Source organism: Geotrypetes seraphini, chromosome 1 (assembly GCF_902459505.1).
Source record: "Geotrypetes seraphini chromosome 1, aGeoSer1.1, whole genome shotgun sequence".
NCBI classification, from domain to species: domain Eukaryota; kingdom Metazoa; phylum Chordata; class Amphibia; order Gymnophiona; family Dermophiidae; genus Geotrypetes; species Geotrypetes seraphini.
This window is the reverse complement of record NC_047084.1, coordinates 29,767,022-29,786,811: the sequence shown is the minus strand read 5'-3', so window position 1 is coordinate 29,786,811 and position 19,790 is coordinate 29,767,022. Positions and strand designations below refer to the sequence as shown.

Sequence of the window (19,790 nt, the reverse complement as noted above, 5' to 3'; positions counted from 1 at the left end):
ACACGATGCGCGAGTGCGCATGCGCGCTTAGCGTTTTATTATTTAAGATGTAAACCGCTTTAGTTGTGCCACAGTGAAAATACACACCAGACAAGCAGGTGACTTACATGTTTAAGTGTTCACTTACATGCACAAATGATTCAAATACGCCCATTTACATATATTCTTGGCACCAAAAACTATACGGTTCCTTATAATGCTATAAGAATTCCATGATATTACAGAATTTCTTTAATAGGGGCATACTTCTCAAATGGTATAAGTTCATTTGATTTCCTGGACAGAATTATGTATTTTAGACCAACTTAAAGCTTTGATCAATTACCCACTGGTTTTTTACATGTTTACAGATCTATAAAATCTTTAAAAATTTGTCTTAAAGTTTATTTTCACTGAGTTTTAAGAAAATGTGTTATATTAAGTAGGCTTGTATGTATGAGACCAACACCACCTGAGAAAACACATGAAGGTTTGTGGGAGCTTTTTAGCATTCCACTCTTACTGAAAATGAAGGCTTAATTATGGTTCCACTACATCTATCTCCTCCTTCATCAAAGATCACAGGATTACAGATGAAAATCAAAGAGAGCCTAGCACAAATATAATTTTTTTTAAAATACTTTCTCCTACAGAGGGTACATAATGAAAACCAAATACTACCACACACTCCCTTCAAGAAGTATTTCAGCTTCATTAACTTTTGGTCAACTATGTTGAAATGTTGAGGGAGGAGGAATAAAAGAAATAAAAAAGCATGCAATTACATTCTGCAATACTCAGCAGGAGCTCCAAAATGCAGAGCAAGGGGAAACACATAGAACCACTGGACTTTGAAACAAAAGTTAATAAAACATCAAAATTACCTGATACCGTACTTGTTCCACGTCATAGATCTTCTTTTCAGAAATCATTTTGGGTGCAAAGAATTTAGCTAATTTAACAAGGTAAACTCCATTTCGTAAAGCTTCTTCTAGTTCAGTTGTTGGAGGAAGTTCTTCAGCTAAACAAGCTTCTATCCACCTGTGAACGAAAGAGGTTTGTTTAGATCAGTGGTTTCAAAGAGCAATCATTTAAGGCAGTGGTTCCCAACCCTGTCCTGGTGGACCTCCCAGGCCAATCGGGTTTTCAGGCTAGCCCTAATGAATATGCATGGAGCAGATTTGCCTGCCTGTCACTTCCATTATATGCAAATCTCTCTCATGCATATTCATTAGAGCTAGCCTGAAAACCCGATTGGCCTGGGGGGGTCCTCCAAGACAGGGTTGGAACCACTGATTTAAGGGGTTCTTTTACTAAGCTGTGTTAACCTAAAATGGTGTCTTGCGGTAAATGTCAACTGAGTGCATGCTAAAAAAATATATTAATTGTGAGGGGGGAGTATCAACGGACAGTTAGTGAGAATTCTTGCTACATTGCTGTGTGCTAACTGGTTAGCGCATAAACAGAGTGCGAGCCCTTATCCCTATACTTGCACAGTAATACAGTAAAACTTTGGTTTGCGAGCATAATTCGTTCCAGAAGCATGCTTGTAATCCAAAGCATTCGTATATCAAAGCAAATTTCCCCATAGGAAATAATGGAAACTCAGACGATTCATTCCCAACTCAAACACTTTAATACAAAATACTAGACGTACTCATATTGCAAGACTTTGCTTGTTTAGAACAGATACGACACTTGCAGTGTCAGAGAGAGAGAGAGAGAGAGAGAAGAACCATCGGCTCAGTTGTGATGATGTGATGCGTGTATACTGTATGTACTTGTATTGCAAGACCTTGCTTGTATATCAAGTTAAAATTTAATAAAATGTTTTGCTTGTTTTGCAAAACACTTGTAAACCAAGTTACTTGCAATCCAAGGTTTAAAATTTTTTTTAACAGCTACATGCTAAAGGCAACATTAGCACATGGCCATTAACATAAAAGATACAAAAATGCCATAGGGGCACCCTGAAGCCACTTTTTGCTGTAGCTTAATAAAAGTGTCCCAAGTGACTCCAAAGTAACAGCTGAAGACCTGTGGATTCTAATTTTTCATGCTGCCTTTTAATAATTTATTTTATATTGCATTTATAGCCCACCTATTAAATAGGTAGTCACAATAAAACACACACAAAACAACAAAAACAAAACAAATTAACAAATATGTCTCATCACTTAATAGCAAAAAATGCTAATATAGTGGTACCTTGGTTTACAAGCATAATTCATTCCAGAAGCATGCTCATAATCCAAAGCACTCGCATATCAAAGCAACTTTCCCCATAGGAGAATAGTGATACCGAGAATAGTGAACTTTCCCCAGCCTCTAACAGTGATACCGAGGGAAGGAGAGAGAGGCAGGGTTTATTCACCACAGGCGGGGGTGAGCAGGAGAAAGAGCACAAGCAGCCCATGCCATCTCCGTGTCTTCATCTTTTGCCGGCAAGCCCACACATCCTCGTGGGTTGGAGCATCCAGCTATGCCCACTCCCGGGGCCCACAAGACGGCAACAACAGCAGGAAGCAAAGCGTAGGACCGTAAAGGTGGCAGATGTGGACGCTGAAGCAGCAGGAGAGAAAGTGGCTCACGGGCCCCGAGCCTCCTTGTCACCCATCGACACAGCTCACTCCCCCTGCACGCGATGTGTTGCAAACAGCCTAATCACCCTCCCGCTTAACTTTAAGTGCCACTTGAGCCAACATCCGGGGACGGACGCCGGCTCTCACGCTCTACCAATCGGAGGCCGAAAAAAAAGAAGGGCGCGAGAATTTGGAGGTGGGCTTCGAAGGGAGGGCGACGGGAAAGTGCGCGTGTGGCTTTTCTTAGAATAGAAAGTCAAATTAAAGCTCAGATTATCCATTTGAACAGTACTGAGGAAAATACTAAGCTGTTCCTGGTGGTTTGGAGGACTCGTTGATTGGGACAGCGCTCGTCTTGGGAGTCAAAGTTTGCTGGAGTGTTTTGCTCGTCTTGCAAAACACTCGCAAACCGCGTTACAAAACACTCGCAAACCGCGTTACTCGCAAACCGAAGTTTGACTGTATAAACAAATATGCTTGAAGGTGCTCATTGAAAATGCCCAACTAGTTTCTTTTCTTGTTTTCATTTTTTTCATTTTTTTAATTAGACATTTGCAATTTTATTGTTTTAGATTATAGAATTACTACAATCCTATAGAGTCTTAGTGCAGAGAAGATTGAGATTCTGTCAGAATTCCAATAAGAGATGGCAACTGTTGACCATTCACTGTGGTCAGTGATGGCTTTAGATTTAGGCGAGGAGGAATAGAACTAGCAGGGTGGCTGAGAAGTGCTGGTGGCTGATGTAGTGTACAGATCTTGGCTGAATAAATCAAGGAAGGCACAAAAAGCTATTAAGTTTGATGTGCTTAGAAAAACTCTATGAAACAGCTCGTCTGCTCCACGGAAAACTGAGAACTGATGGTCCCGGCAAGCCGACATCGGGCAGGAAGGCACCAGCATGTGTCTGTATGGGCAGTCTTAAAAATCTAAAGTGACAGAACACTTTTTGACTGAACATGCTGGGGTTCCATGGATGATGTTACCTACATGTATGAATATACTGCCTGCTTGTGCTCGGATAAAAAATTGTCCAGTAATATATGAATATATAAAGTAAGCCAGGGAGAGCAATCTTGGTCTTTGAAGGATGCAACCCAGTCGGGTTTTCAAGATTTCCACAATGAATATGTACAAGATTAATTTGCATGGACTGCTTCCATTGAATGCAAATCAACCTTATATATATTCATTGTGGTAAACTTGAAAACCCGACTGGGTTGTGGTCCTCAAGGACCATCGAATGCCCATCCCTGAAGTAGGCATATGGAAACACAGCACCTACATTTTTGGAATGTACAAATTCCAGGGGTGTGATTTGGACATTTGCAGTAACCTGGGAACAGATTAATTGTGCACTACTGAAAATAATAAAACAAACAAAAAAAAAAAATCCAAACGTACATAAGATTATCCATACTGGGCCAGACCAATGGTACCTGGTACAATCCAAAATAGTAGCAAGATTCCATGTTGCTCATTCAGGGACGAGAAATGACTTTCCCTATAACTCAATGGCAGAATATGGACTTTTCCTCCAGGAACTTGTGCAAACCATTTCAAAACCCAGATATACTATAACCACTGTTACAATACTATCTGGTAATGAGTTCCTCAGCCTGAGTATTGATTGATTGAAAAAAAAAATATTGCTTCCTATTCATTTTAAAAGTACAGTATTACCATGCAACCTCTTTGAGAGTCCCTTAGTCTTAGTATTTTTTCAACGAATGAACTTTTCATGTTCACCCGTTCTACACCACTCAGGTTTTTATAGACCAAAAAAAAAAAAAAAATTTTATATATAGTTATAGTATATCTGGGTTTATAGTATATCTGGGTTTATATATATATATATATATATATATATATATATATATATATAAATTTATTTTTTTTTTTTTGTCTATAAAAACCTGAGTGGTGTAGAACGGGTGAACATGAAAAGTTCATTCGTTGAAAAAAATACTAAGACTAAGGGACTCTCAAAGAGGTTGCATGGTAATACTTTTAAAATGAATAGGAAGCAATATTTTTTTTTTCAATCAATCATATATATATATATATATATATATATATATATATATATATATATATATATATATATATATATAAGCACTCAGAATTAAGGTCCAAAGGTACTTTATGTTGCCTTTTGTAAAACAAACATGAAATAGGTTCTTTGAAATTTTTATAGATGTCCTGTTTACAAAGTTACCTCCAATATTCTGAGAACCACACCACTCAGAAATACAAAATTAAACATTAAGGCCCTGATTCTCCAAAAGTGCGTCCCGATTTTAGGCAGCTGTAGGCGTCGTACAGCTGTCTAATCAGCCAATCGGGATGCACTTTTTTTTTTTTTTAAAATGCTCCCCAGGCAGGCCTGAAGGTGCCTCCGGGAGCCTAGGGAGACCCGCAAGATGCCTAAGCTCGTCTAAGGGCCTTAGGCGGGCCTTAGGCTGAACCTAGGCGGCCCTACGCGTCTCCCTAGTAGAGGAGAAGCTTAAAATGTAGGCCAGCAAAATGCTGGTCTACATTGTAAGTAGACGCGGCTGCTATATTTATCGCGGCAAAGGATCTCTCTACCGCTATAAGTATAGCGGGCCTCGGCCTGTCCGATCATTGGCAGGAGAGTGCCCGATCCCTCCTGCCCGAAGACGCACCCTCCCGACACTACAGACCGCCCCCCCCCGACACTACCGACCGCCCCCCCGACATTACCGATCTCCCCCCCCCCCCCGACAATATTGATCGCTGGCATGAGGGTGCCCAATCCCTCCTGCTCGAAGACGCACTCCCCCCGGCGCTAACAACCCCCAAACCTCCACTCCACCAAACCTGTTCTTATGGCGAGATGGGTCTTGCAAGTCCAGCCGGCAGGCAAGCATCGACGAAATGAGGCGGGCCCACCCCTTCCCGGCACATCCCGCCGAAGCCTAAGGCCTGATTGGCCCAGGCTCTAGAAGCCTGGACCAATCAGGCCTTAGGCATAGCGGATCCGCCCATCCCCACTAAGTCTAAGGTCTGATTGGCCAATCAGGCCTTAGATTAAGTGGGGATGGGTGGACCCGCTATGCCTAAGGCCTGATTGGTCCAGGCTTCTAGAGCCGGGGGGGGGTGCGTCTTCGGGCAGGAGGGATTGGGCACCCTCCTGCCAGCGATCGATATTGTCGGGGAGGGGGGAGATCGGTAATGTCGGGGGGGGGGGGGCAGTCGGTAGTGTCGGGGGGGGAGGGCAGTCGGTAGTGTCGGGAGGGTGCGTCTTCGGGCAGGAGGGATTGGGCACTCTCCTGTCAGCGATCGGTCAGGGGGCCACGGCCCGCTATACTTATAGCGGCAGAGAGATCCCTTGCCGCGATAAGTGTAGCGGGCCGTGTCTAATCTAACCCGATTCTCTAACCCGCGTCTGTAACATGGATGCCGTTTTACAGAATCGGGGTTTCGTTTAGGCCGATTCTGAATAGGACGCCTCTCCCGGGCGTCCTATACAGAATCAGGGCCTAGGTGTCTTGCGGGCCTCGCCTTCAATATAGGCGGCCTGCCTTGGGAGCATTTTTTTTTTAAAAACGTGCATCCCGATTGGCTGATTAGACAGCTGTAGGACGCCTACAGCTGCCTAAAATCGGGACGCACTTTTGGAGAATCAGGGCCTAAATAATCAAAACAAACCATGGGTATTTTTATTACTAAACTTGGACCAATTTTAAGACCGGAGTACACACCTTAGATAAACAAAGGGTTTTTTTTGTAGCCTCTCCACGCCCATACGATACTAAGACATCTTTGATCATAAATAAATTCAGTTATCCTGTCCAATCTACCATTAAGATTTTGGGTATAATACTAGATCAGGGTTTGACTTTGAAGAACCAGGTGGATTCTTTGGTTAGAAAAGGTTTCTTTACCCTCTGGAAGCTTCATCCATTAGGGCATATTTTGATGTTTCATCATTTAGAATTTTGGTGCAGTCCCTTAGTCAGCTTGATTAACGTAATATTGTCTATTTGGCAATATCCCAGAGGAATATGCAGCAACTGTGCATGGTTCAAAATGTGGCAGTCAGGCTGGTTTTTGAGTTGAAGAAATATGATTACATAACACCCTCCTATCAAATACTGCATTGGTTGCCAATGGAGGCACGGGTGAATTTAAGTTTGGTTGCTTCTGCTTCAAGGCTCTGTTTGGTTTATCTCCCAAATATATATTTGAGCTCTTCTCTTTTGTAACCAATAAACACAGGAGAAATTCGCATTTGAATTTTGTTTTTCTGTTTGTTAAGAGGCTGTAAATTTTAAAAAATATCATCAATATCTTCTGTCATATCAAGTACCATTATGGGGTAAGGACCTGGAACATTTGATTATGTTTTCCGATTCCTATGTGGAATTTAGGAGACACTTAAAGACATATTTGTTCTTGAAATACTTAGGCAGCTAACTGGCAAGGATATTGTAATGAACCATCTAGATCAGGGGTGCCCAATACGTCAATAGTGATCGACCGGTAGATTGCGAAGGCAAAGTGAGTTGATCGCGGAGCCCATCCTGGGCTCCGTGATACTCGCGTTTCCTTCACAATCTACCGGGCCGATCAGCCTTCCTCTCCCCAACGTCAATTCTGCCGTCGGAGAGGAAGTTCCGGGCCAGCCAATAGCTGCCTGGCTGGCCCGGAACTTCCTCTTGAATAGTGGCTCGTGGACTGTAGGGGGGCGATAGCTGTGTGGCTGCTCACTCTCTGATGGCAGAATTGACGTTGGGGAGAGGAATGCTGGTTGGCCCAACGCAGGGAAGCAGGGAGAGCTTGGGGCAGCGGTGGCTTTTGGGGCCTGGGGCTTGGGGGCCGATGGCGGGGGGGCCGATGGCGGAGGCGGCTTGGGGGCCTGTTCCTTGATGGTGGCGGCAGTGGCTTGGGAGATGGCAGGGAGAAAGAAAGAAAGAAAGAAAGGGGGCAGGCAGGGAGACAGAAGGAAAGAAGGGAAACAGAAAGAAAGAAAGGGGACATGAAGAGAGAAAAAAAGAAAGGGAGGCAGGGAGAAAGAAAGGGCTGGGAGAGAGGAAGAAAAAGTTGGGGGAGGGAATGAGGTCTGGAGGAGAGGAAGCATACAGGCTGAAAGAAGGGAAGAAAGATTGGATGCACAGTCAGAAGAAGAAAGTGCAACCAGAGACTCATGAAATCACCAGACAAAGTTAGAAAAAATGATTTTATTTTCAATTTAGTGATCAAAATGCGTCTCTTTTGAGAATATATATCTGCTGTCTATATTTTACACTATGGACCTCTTTTACTAAACCGCAATATCGTTTTTTAGCGCAGGGAGCCTATGAGTGTTGAGAGCAGTGCGAGGCATTCAGTGCAGCTCCCTGCGCTAAAAATTGCTATCGCGGTTTAGTAAAAAAGGAAGGGGGTATATTTGTATATTTTTGTATGGTTGTTACTGAGGTGACAATGCATAGAGTCATCTGCCTTGACCTCTTTGGGAAAAAAACCCCCAGAATATAAATGATAATTAACATTTTCTCTGCATACAATGTGCTTTGTGTTTTTTAAAAATTTTATTGTTGGTAGATTATTTTGACCTGGTCATTTTAAAAGTAGCTCGCAAGCCCAAAAAGTGTGGGCACCCCTGATCTAGATCATATAGTATTTTTAATTATTTGGTTATCTACCTTTTTCTCTTAATTGTAATTTTTTTGTAAACCGCGTAGAACTTTTACGGCCCTGCGGTATATAAACTGATTATTATTATTATTATTATGAACCACCCAGCTCCCTACCTCCCGAGTCCACCAGTAAAATTCAGACAGAATGCAGATGTAAAAACCAGAAGCAACTGAAACTAGGACAGTAGAGGCAAACACAAGAATGGTAATCTCTAATTAGGGAGACCATCAAACATCAACAGCTATGCAACCAGAAGAAAAAAAAAATAAGAGGAGGTGAGAGTGAGCATCAAGCTGCAGTTTCAATTTTATGAAGCAAAAAATTACTTCATCTGCCTTAACTTTCTCTTACAAACTCAGCGGAGAAAGTTACCCTTGAGAGGAAAATAACCTCTTACAAGCTTCTCAACCCCCCTCCCCCCAATATTATGAAAGATTTATGTTTTCTTCTTCCTGTATCTAACACATGCAGGGTCCATCAGCAGATTTGTCCTGTCTGACCCACCACTCTGATTGGGCCCTGGAGTGTCTACAAGTAGCTGTGAATGGAGAGACAACACAGACAGAGGACTATTAGCCCCTCTCGGTTTTGGTTATTTTAAAGATATATTTCCCCCGGAGGAAATAAAGCTGAAAATATTTGCCTCTCGCTTTTCAGGAGGAAGAAGAGTGATTTATCTTTTGGTTACAAACATACTTTCTGTGTCTCTCAGTAAATGAGTACTAAGAGTGGTTGGTTGGCACAATACTCTATAACTGACAAACAGCAAGTCTCCATCAGGAAATGTTAATTTGATAAAAGCAATGCTTGTCCAAAATCAACTAGCTTTCCCCCCAAAACCAGTCTGGTCCTCTATGTCTTTTGGAACAGGATCAAAATCTTATTATAAAATATATATTGTTAAAGAAACTAGACTTGCCACAGGACTCAAATTCATATGGGGTGTACTGAGACATGCCTAGTTTGGTTCCACTGCATGCATGAATGCATGATCTCCCTGATTTTGGTCAGGAGAGGTGGGAGAGGGACTGTGGAGGAAAAAGGGAGAGAGGATTATAACCCACAAAGTGAAATGTTTTGATTTAAATAGTCTTGTAGACAAAAACATGACTAAAGTTATCTGTACTTTCCTCAACCATTACAACAACCAACAAAGCCACTTTATCCCTTTTGGATAATAGTTCTTACACAGACACAGTTATAATAAACCAAGTTCCAAACCAGCCAAGATCTGAACCCTTGTCTCCTACACAGTATTGCTATTTCCTTATATTTTCCATGTAACTAGATTTTATATTAATATATACTAATGCTCAGGTTAAAAAATGTTTTTTCACCTTATGGAATCTTCATACCATTAAACACTATTTTGACTTTCTCTCTTTTCGACTGCTGGTCCAATCTCTGATCTTAAGCATCTTAGACTACTGCAATATTATATACTTGGGATCCTTTAAGAAAACCATCAAACGATTGAGAGTCATTCAGAATGCTGCCGTCCGTCTCATTTATGGTCTCAAAAAAATCAGATAATGTAAGCTCGTGTTACAAAAAACTACAGTGGCTGCCGATGGAAGCAAGGGTCATTTTCAAGTTTGCCTGCCTCTGCTACAAAACCATAACAGGTTCGTCACCAATCTACGTGTCGCACCATTTTGAATTTCCAGGCACCACAGCTGCAGCCATAAGGGCTATTAGGGTGGTAGACAGGTGGGTCTAGTAGGTTCTGGGAGGTGTTTTGGGGGGCTCACCATGACCTATAAGGTTGTTGTGGTGAGATGTGTTTGTGGCACCCTTTTTTTGTGAAGTTCCCTGTAAGGTACCCTACTGCTCTGGTGCAATGTTTGGGTGTCCAGTCCATCACTTTGCTGATCTCACCCTTGTCCAAAAGGTCCTTTTCTAGGCGTTTTTGACTTGGATAAATTTTTGGACGAAAATGGGGTATAAAGATATACGACTTAGTGGTCTGGATGATCTGACGGCTGGATTTACAGTTAGACGATTTTCGGGGGAAAAAATATTTTGGACGTATTTTTCAAAAATTGACTTTTTCCATGTCCGACTTTCAGCGACTAGCGACTTAGGCCCATAATGGACTTAGACATATCTTTTGTTTATGCCCCTCCACTTGTATACTTCTACTAAAGAAATTAAATAGTTTAAATACCTACGTAATAGAAATGTGCCTATCTGTTTGCTTTTCCATCCTTGAAGGGCTGTATCTAAAAGAGATTCCTTGATAGATCATTATCATTCCAAGGAGGCAAATGGAATAAATGTCTAACCACCTTCATTTCAAATGTACCCTCCTACCAAACCTTCAGGAAATCAATTAAAACCTATCTCCTTGATAAATTTCTCTCACTCCTTTCCTGCCTTCTTGTATCTTTGAAATGCTTCCGGATAAATCTTGACTACTTGCATTCTAATGTAATCTGAAAGTCTTTTTCTGTAACATCGCTGTCTGTATATAGTCTCTTCCTCTGTAAACTACTTGTGGTATTGCAGTATACAAAAATAAATGTAGCAGTAGTATATAGATATACACACACACTGACTGATAAATAATATTTGGAGGGAAAATTATAGTGATCAGTGCTGAAAAGGGTAGAATATTACGTCCACAACTAGGCCACAGGAGTTGGCTGTATAGAGAGACAAACAATCAAGCTCTGTGGAGCATACAATCAAGTCTACACACAAACATGACAATTAAGAGGTTTCAGGAAATTTATTACAGCAAACATAGTTAAAAATCAACAAAGTTACAACTGGGAAATTTCAGGGTTTAGATTTAAAAACAACTTCAAAAAGGTAGATTTTTTAGAAGGGATTTCAATATATTCAGAAGAAACATGATGTAGTAACTCAGCTTAGACCAGGCATATGGTGCAACAAGATGGAAATCACAAAGGTAAGAGCTAGAAACAATGATGATTTGAGAAAACACAATTTAAAGAGGAACAACAACAACAAAAAAAATAGCATGAAATTAAAAACCTCCAACACAACATTCCATCTGATATTTCAAGAGACTTAACTGTCAAGGAAATATCATTGCCTATCTTAACCTTTCTCTACAAGAATATATTGAATTAGGCTCGTTCAATGAAGTTATATCTTCCCTCGACATATAATTTAACTATACGCTTATAAGAAAATGTCACAGATATACAAAAACAAAACAGCCATAGGACACAAAATAAATGAATTCCATGTTGCCTGAGTAATTGCTGAAAAGAATATTTACTTTAAATCCATGAAAAATATTTTTTTCTCTTTTAAAAATAAAACCTCAGGACCATACGTTAGAGAGAATTACAAAAGAGGGGAAAGTGAAATAGCTCGATTAGCGGAGTAGATTCTTCAATTGCCATCTCCAAAGATTAAGTATTCATGAAACCAAGCTACCAATTCCGTTTTCTTCAGCTTCTGCACTCTTACCATACACCTGGGAATATAGTAGGCCCAAAAAATTTTAAGCAAAGCATCAGTGACCTAGCAAAGCTTGAAGAATGGTCTGATATTTGGCAGCTAAAATTTAATGCTAAAAATTGCAAGGTCATGCATTTGGGCTGCAAAAACCCAAAGGAACGGTACAGTTTAGGGGGTGAAGAACTTTTGTGCACGACAGATGAGCAGGACTTGGGTGTAATTGTATGTGATGATCTTAAGGTGGCCAAACAGGTTGAAAAAGTGACGGCGAAAGCTAGAAGGATGCTAGGGTGCATAGGAAGAGGCTTGGTCAGTATTAAAAAGGAGGTATTGATGCTTCTGTATAAGACTCTGGTGAGACCTCATTTAGAATATTGTGTACAATTCTGGAGACTGCATCTTCAAAAAGATATACTGTAAAAAGGATGGAGTCGATCCAGAGGAAGGCTACTAAAATGGTGCATGGTTTTCATCATAGGGTGTATAGGGACAGACTTAAAGATCTCAATATGTATACTTCAGGCAAATGTCACTCAAACTTTCTTGAGCCGGGGCACACTAAAGCTAGTGGTCACAGCTCGAGGCATCCAGAAGTGCGAATGTCACCGTGATGACATCACGCGCATGTGTAACATAATCACTTCAACATCTGCACAGTGGCCCTCCAGATGGACCCTGAGATGCCATTAGGGGCTGCCAGCAGGGAAGAGAGCTGGAGAGAAGGAGAAGTGCTGGCACTGGCTGATTGCCTACAGCAGTTTTTCTCAACTACTTCAAGCTAAGTACCTCCTAAGTCTAACAGATATCAACTGAGTACCCCAACCACAGACCTCCCAAGCTCTGCCCCAGATCACACCCCCTTTACTAATTGTAATGCAATTTTTTTCCATTCATTTTTCATATACATACAATATACACAGCAGATATAAATTCTCAAAACTGACACATTTCAATCACTATATTGAAAACAAAATCATTTTCCCTACCTTCGTTGTCTGGTGACTATTTTTCTGTGCTTTTAACTATGTTTCCAGGGCCTTATCATCCAGTGACTGTTTTTCACTCCTTCATTTTCTGCTTTGCATCCATCTTTAGCAAAAACTTAACATTCAATTTTTCAGCTTTCTTCTCAAAATCTACTTTTCCATGTCTTACCTTCCTTTTCTATCTCTATCTCCTTCCCTCCCCATTTCTATGGTCTGACATCTCTCTCTTTCCTTCCTTCCCCCACAGTAGTCCATCTCTCTCCTTCCTTTCCCCCCTTCCCAGTCTGGCATCTCTCTCCTCTCCTTTCCAAAATCTGGCATCTTTCTCTTCTACTACTACTATTATTATTTCTATAGTACTACCAGACTCCCCTCCTTCTCTTCCATTTCCTAGTCTGGTATCTCTCCTCCCCCCCCCCCCTTTTCCTCCTTTCCCCCTTCCTGGCCCCTCTCCCAGTCCAACTTTTCTCCCTCCTTTCCACCAGTCCAACATTTCTTTCTCTCTTCCTCCTGCATGCAGCTTCTCCTCCGGTCCTCCTTCCCTCCCCCTTCTCTCCATGAAGACCATGAGTCCAACTTTTCACTCTCTGCCCTCTCCCCCTTCCACCTAGTGTACATTTCTCCTTCCCTCCTTTCTATCCTCCCTATCCATCTCACCCTCTCAATGAGTCCCAACACTTTCTGCCTCCTGCATGCTTTCTCTCTCTCCTAGCCTCTTCCCTCGATTGACATCCTTCCTTCTCACCCTCAACCCAACATGCTCTCTCCTCATGCACCTTTTCTCCCTCTCTCATTATTCTCACTCCTACTGTAACAATTTTCTTTCCTTCCCTCCCCCTCAGTCTGTCTTATGTACGTCTCTATGAAACCCCCTTCCCTCCGTGTACTTCTACACCAGGGCCCCCCCAAAGGCCTTCATGTTTTCCCCTTGTCTCTAGCGTCCTCTGGTTTCCCCTTGGCCTACTGGTCTCACCTTCAAAGCTAGTTACGACAGCCTGCAGAGGATCGCCGGTGCTGTAGCAATCCTAGCAGGCTGCCGTCAGCTTCCGCAGCACGTTTTCTCTGCTGCGATCCACCCCTGACGTCAGATGCACTGCTTTAGAGGAAAGGTGGCACAGGGGATACCTAAGTGGCATAAATGCATACGAGTCAAGTCTCTTTCTTATGTCCTCTCATTCCAGAGCTTCCTTTCAATTGAAAGATAATAATAATAAATTTATTCTTTCATATCACCATTACCAAAAGTTCTAGGCAGTTTACAGAATAAGAAACTGAACAATCAACGAAATATATTCATAGCATGAAAATAAAATCTTACAATAAAAGTTAAAAATATGATTACAATCTTAAAAATACCCAACTAAGTAATAAATTTGTCAAACAGAGAAGACTTGACTAATTTTCAAAAAGAACACTAAGACAAGGTTTGATGAACACAATCTTGGCCCTCTTATCAAGCTGTGTTAGGGTTTGTTTTTTTTGTTTTGTTTTTCAAAATCGCTGGCCACTGTAGTAAAAGCCCTAATGCAGCTTGATAAAAGGGGGCCATAGTCTTGTTCATTCCCTCTCTCCCTTTGCCCATTTTTATTCAGACCCAACTAGAGCCTCAGAAGAGACTAAACACAGAACTTTATGGAATGCCATGCCACCTCAACTCCGCCTTGAAAATTCACTCAACAAATTAAAGATTAAACTAAAAACATTTTTATTCCAAGACGCATACCATAGCATTTAAATATTTCTTCTCCACCAGATAGCAAACTAATAATGAATCGCTTTTAAGAAGTGATCCCCTTTCCTGATGTTATATCCTCCCCCTCTCTTCCTCTCTTTTTAATGATGTAATTATTAACGTTCTCTTCCCACTGCCCCCTCAAGCTCATGTTCATATTTGTAATTTGTCCATTTAATGTTCACATTTCCCCTCCCCTTTTAATAATTTATTTTAACGTTTCATTTTTAATATTGTAAACCGGCCAAGTGCTCGGCGATGGTCGGTATATTAAAATTGATAAACTTGAAACTTGACTTCAGGTCTCCATCTCTGCCATATCATATCGTTCCTGGGGGAGAGGGGTGCAAACTGATCATACCCTCCTGTCTATCCCCTACTGTAATAAAAGAATCTACAGGGCCATGAAATGGTAAAAGGCTCTCTCTTAACCATTATAAGCATCCTTCTTCCTTCTTCCCATGAGAACCGCTTCTATGAAGCAACCACCCATTCCCTGATGTTTCTTCCCATCCCCTCATACCTCTTCTCATTTTTATTATGATGTAATTACTCTTCTTCCCTTCCCCTATCTCCTTCTGTATCATTTATGTCAAATGTAATTGTCTTAACCTTATTCCCACCACCCATTTTTATTTTTAAAATTGTATGCTTTATATTATTTTAGCATTGTATGCCGACCAGATACATGTCGATGGTCAGTATATCAAAGTATGAATAAACTTGGAAACTTGTATTATAATGGAATAAGTGTAGCTGATTTAATACTCACAGCATCCTACAACTTCCTCCAGCCACCTCCTCCCCCCGCCCCCCCCAACCAAGCTCCATAAGGAGTTCCCAATGGGGAATGCCTCTTTGTTGCAGAGTGTAGCAACAGACCATGATCACTCTGTTTTTCAGCACCACAAGAGCTGTGTGTGTATAATTTCACTCATTCTACATCAATTCAGTCCATCATAACCAATAAGCATATGGTGGGAGAACTGATAGCAAATCCAGGTGCTGCTTAGAAACCCAAATGCTGGTTCATATGCTGCTTCTCCCTCCATGACCTTTGATTCTAAAGCAGTGTTCTTCAACCTTTTTACACCCGTGGACCGGCAGAAATAAAATAATTATTTTGTGGACCGGCAAACTACTAAGACCGAAATAAAAAACACATTTTCGCCCCGTCTCCGCAAGCTCGGTCCCCGCAAACCATCTGATCCCATCTGCACAAGCCTCAGTTATGATTTTATATTGAACGTATTTTATTAAAGTATAAAAAGAAACAATATTCTGTACAATTGTCATTTTATAAATATAAATATTCAGAGCAAGGACCAACAAAACCCCTGTCTCCCCTCCCCTTCACATATATCCCCTCTACTATCAAGAAAACTGAACAAGCCAAATTACAGAATGCTACACAGAAATATCATGCTAACAGAATACTGCAGTCACACATGATAGGAATAGTGTTAGGCTTTGCAGTCCCCAGTTATGTCTCTAGCAGGATATATATTTCAAATCTGATATATTGTAATGACAAAATAGAAATAAAATGATTTTTTTCTACCTTTTGTGGTCTCTGCTTTCATCTTCTTTCCACTCTTCCTTCCAGCGTCTGCCCGTTCCATCCACTGTCTGGCCTCTCCTCCTTCCATATGTATCTGACTTCTTTCGATGCCCCTTTCTCCTTTCCATCCAGCCTGTGCCTCCTCTCTCCTTTTTACATCATTCATTCCAGCTTCACTGCTTTCTTCATTTTTATCTCTCCTACACCAGATCTAGCATATTTATCCCTCTCTCATTTCTCTGCTGACCCCCTTTCCAGCATCAATCTCTCTCTACTTTCTCATTCTTGTCTCTCCCCTTTCCCTCCTCTAATCTCCCTGCCAGCTGTTTCCTTCCTTTTTACCTTCTCCCTTCCCTCCTATCCAACAGTAGCTCTCTTCCCATCCCTTTCCCTCTTCCCCTCCCAGCAGCATCTCTCCTTCTACCTCCCTCCAGGTCCAGTAGTAGCTCTCCCTTTATCCATCAGCTTCCCAGCCTCCAACAGTGGCTTCCTCTCCTTCCAGCAGCTCTCAGTACTTGCCTGCAGCAGTGATTTCCTTAGGCAGCCTTGGGTCGTTGCTGCCTCTGAGGAAGGGGAAGTTGCCAAAGTGAATCACTGCCCTGGTAAGTACAAAACTGCTAGGAGAGGAGACAGCCACTGTTGAAGGGTCCCTGCACATTCGCGACCCCCCCTCCCAAGCCGGCAAAAACAGCTTTGCATCGCAGGCCCTGCCGCCCAAGACGAGCCGGAGGCCCCTATCCGCCGCATCCTGCACGTGGGCAGACTCTCAGCACAGACGCTGCTGATGGCCCCAATCCACACGCTGCCCCCCACCGCGCACGCTGACCATCTCCCTTCTACTTGCCGCTTCCCCGCGGCCCTCTTCGGCGACTCGGCAGGGGCCGCAATCAAGACAGGCTGCTGACGTCGGGACCTTCCCTCTCTGAGTCCCGCCTATTTTGTTTCAACTTCCTGTTTCCGCATAGGCGAGACTCAGAGGGAATGCCCAACGTCAGCAGCCTGTCTTGATTGCCCGAGGCTGGGAGGAACAGAAGATTTCCCCGAACACCACCAGGGCAGGAAATTTAACAGCGTCCATCTCGCCGGCCCTGCGCGGACCGGCAGGAATTTTCAGCGGACCGGCACCGGTCCGCGGACCGGCGGTTGAAGAACTGTGTTCTAAAGCACCCTTTTAACCCTAAATAGTAAAGCTCTGTGCTTTTCCATAAATCCAAATCCGGATTCGATTTTTATTTTTTTTATTTTTTTTTTAAGAGTGAAACTCAAAATACGTATATTACTGTTTAGGGCAAAATGAAGACTGAGAAGAAAACATTGTTTCATTTTTGGACAATGCTCTTTACAAAAGAAGCCATGTGTTCAAAAACTCAAAAATATTATGTTACTACTAGTGTTTAAGCCCTTTACATTAACAGGTGCTAGAGTAGATGTCTGTCTGTCTTTCTTTTTTTCTGTCTCTCTCCCTGCCCCATCTATCTTTCTTTCATTTTCTCTTTCTCCCGCTGTCTTTCTTTCTTTCTGTCTCTCTCCCTGCCCAGACCCTCACTGAAGCCACTTTCCAGCTGTGCCAGGTAAGGGATCCTTTGCCCTTTCCTCAATCCAACTGTGGCCAGCTGCCCGCACACACCTGCCCAGCTACACAATAGGCAAACACATCCCGTCTCCCCTCCGAACCTCTCTGCTCCACTTTGGTGTGCTTTCCCAGTGGCAGCGGTCATTTTACTCCCCGCTTTGCATTTTCACATATGCTAAATGTTCCTTAGGGTTTAACATCCCTTAGCAGATATAACCCCCTCCCCCCATGTTGGGTCCTACGATACATCATTCTACTGTGATCTGATATTTTATTCTTATGGCTATAGTATATATATATTTTTTATATCTTAAATAATAAAATGCTAGCCCGCGCATGCGCACTCGCGACGCGTGTTCCCTGATCCCTTTTCTGTCAGGATGTGGCCACACAGTGCGCATGCGCTAGATGGCGCGTTGAGGAGTCGGCACTTAGGGGAAGGACAGCAGGCCCGGGAGAGCGAAGGAAGCCTCAGTGACACTGAGCCCAAATTCACAGGCCAGGCTTAACACTGAGCAGCTGTGTTAGGAGGGGGGGGGGGTCTCGGAGGAGAGGGATTGCGGGCGGTCAGCGCCCCCACCACCTCTGCAAGTCTCCAGCAACCCCTCACAGGGGCCAAAAGGTAAAGAGGATGGATGTGCGGGCCTGGCGGGGATGGAGAGAGGCGGCGCTGCTATACAGCGGACTTCCCCCCCTCCCTTCAGAGCAGGCCGTGACAGCGGCGGAGACTCTCCTCGCCATTTTTAAAATCAAAGCCGCTGCCACGGCTCCTCTCTTGAACCGGACCAGGCGGGGATCGAGAGAGGAGCCACGGCGTCGGCTTTGAACTAAAAAATGAACTTAAGCTGAGCCCTACCGGCCGAAGTTTCTTTACACGCTGCAGTGGCTCCTCTTGCGGTGCTGGCGGCGGCTGCTGGGAGGAGGGCTCCGAGCTGCTGAAGACTGTCCAAATGCCGCAGAGCGGCCCAGAACAAGGCGGGCCGACGATTGGCTGGGGCTCCTGGCTGAGAGCGCAACACTGTTAAGTGGGCGGGCGCTGTGCCTGTCCGGGGGTGGGATGCGAGGCCGTTAGCTCTCGGCATGTAAAGCGTGTCCTCAGGGAGATTGTGAAGTAAATCAACCCTGAAGAGAGAGGCTGAGGGGCTCTGAAGTTCTTGAGTACTGAAAGTTCAGATTTGTAATAGCACAGAAAGGAGGGGGAGGCGAGTCTTCCTTTCAGAAGAGGAGAGGATGGGAGAAGTATTCCTTACAGCTGAAAGAATGAGAGAGGACAGAAAGAAAGAAACACAGACAGGGGGAAGGGAGAGCGACAGAAAGAAAGAAAAAGAAAAACGAAATGCCTAAGTCTACACATCTATTCTAGCACCCGTTAATGTAACGGGCTAAAAAACTAGTTAAATATATATAATATTTGCCAGAATTGTCTTGTCATCCTGATATCAAGTGGTTAATTTCTACTTTTTCTTTAGTCTATTTTACCTTTTTTTTTTTTTTTTTTACCTCTGTGCTTACATAAAAAATTCATACATAAAGTATATAACCAAAATACAGCAATTAACAATTTATAGCAACTTGCAAAATTTGGGCATTTTCTTCTCTGTTCAATTAGGGGCTGTTTGAGGTTATATAAATGCAGTGTTTATTGGTGTTTTCACAATGCAAGTACTACCTACATTGTATTGGGTTTTTTGGCTGATTCAAAAACATATTTGTGCTGAGGAGTTAGCATAGAAAAGGCAGAAAGACAGCATGGAAAACCCAAGACAGGCAAGGGGAGAAGTGAAGGAGTACTAATGGAAGTGATAATTTTCTGATGTTTATGCAATAACTTTTGCAGTGCCTGTCACCTCATTTTAGACTGTTGTCCCACTCTCATAGACCTACTTTTGCTCCCCCCCCCCCCCACTCCTCTCTCTCTCTCTCTCTCTCTCTCTGCAGGAGCAAGCAGTTCTTCAGGAGATTAGGAAGTTAAACTGATACTTCATCTGTAGCTAGCAGCTTCATCACATTGCAATATGCAGAATATGAAGTGTTCTGAAGTCAGGATGGATTTTCCGCTGAGTGGAAGAAATAAATTGAGCCAGTTTAGTATTACAACTCCCCTGGAGCAGATTGCTACTTGAAAACACAGTTGGATATCAGAACTTTCAGTAAACCTTTTGATGCCCTTTAGCCAGACTAAGTTAAAACAGGTACCATTTTCATGGAAAAAGTAGCAAGATCAGCAACTTTATTTTTTTCAAGCATTTAGGCATATGGTTAGTTTTTTTTTAAATCA

At 42.7% G+C, this 19,790-nt stretch overlaps 1 protein-coding gene across 3 annotated transcripts in view; it reads right to left on the bottom strand.

The window, feature by feature from the left end:
- IQGAP2 (IQ motif containing GTPase activating protein 2) overlaps positions 1-19,790 on the bottom strand; it is a 511,872-nt gene that overhangs the window by 265,745 nt on the left and 226,337 nt on the right. For all 3 annotated transcript variants that reach the window (XM_033929310.1, XM_033929312.1, XM_033929311.1), the window contains one exon: positions 864-1,020. In XM_033929310.1, the coding sequence (XP_033785201.1) occupies positions 864-1,020 (157 nt within the window). The remainder of the gene's footprint in view (positions 1-863; positions 1,021-19,790) is intronic.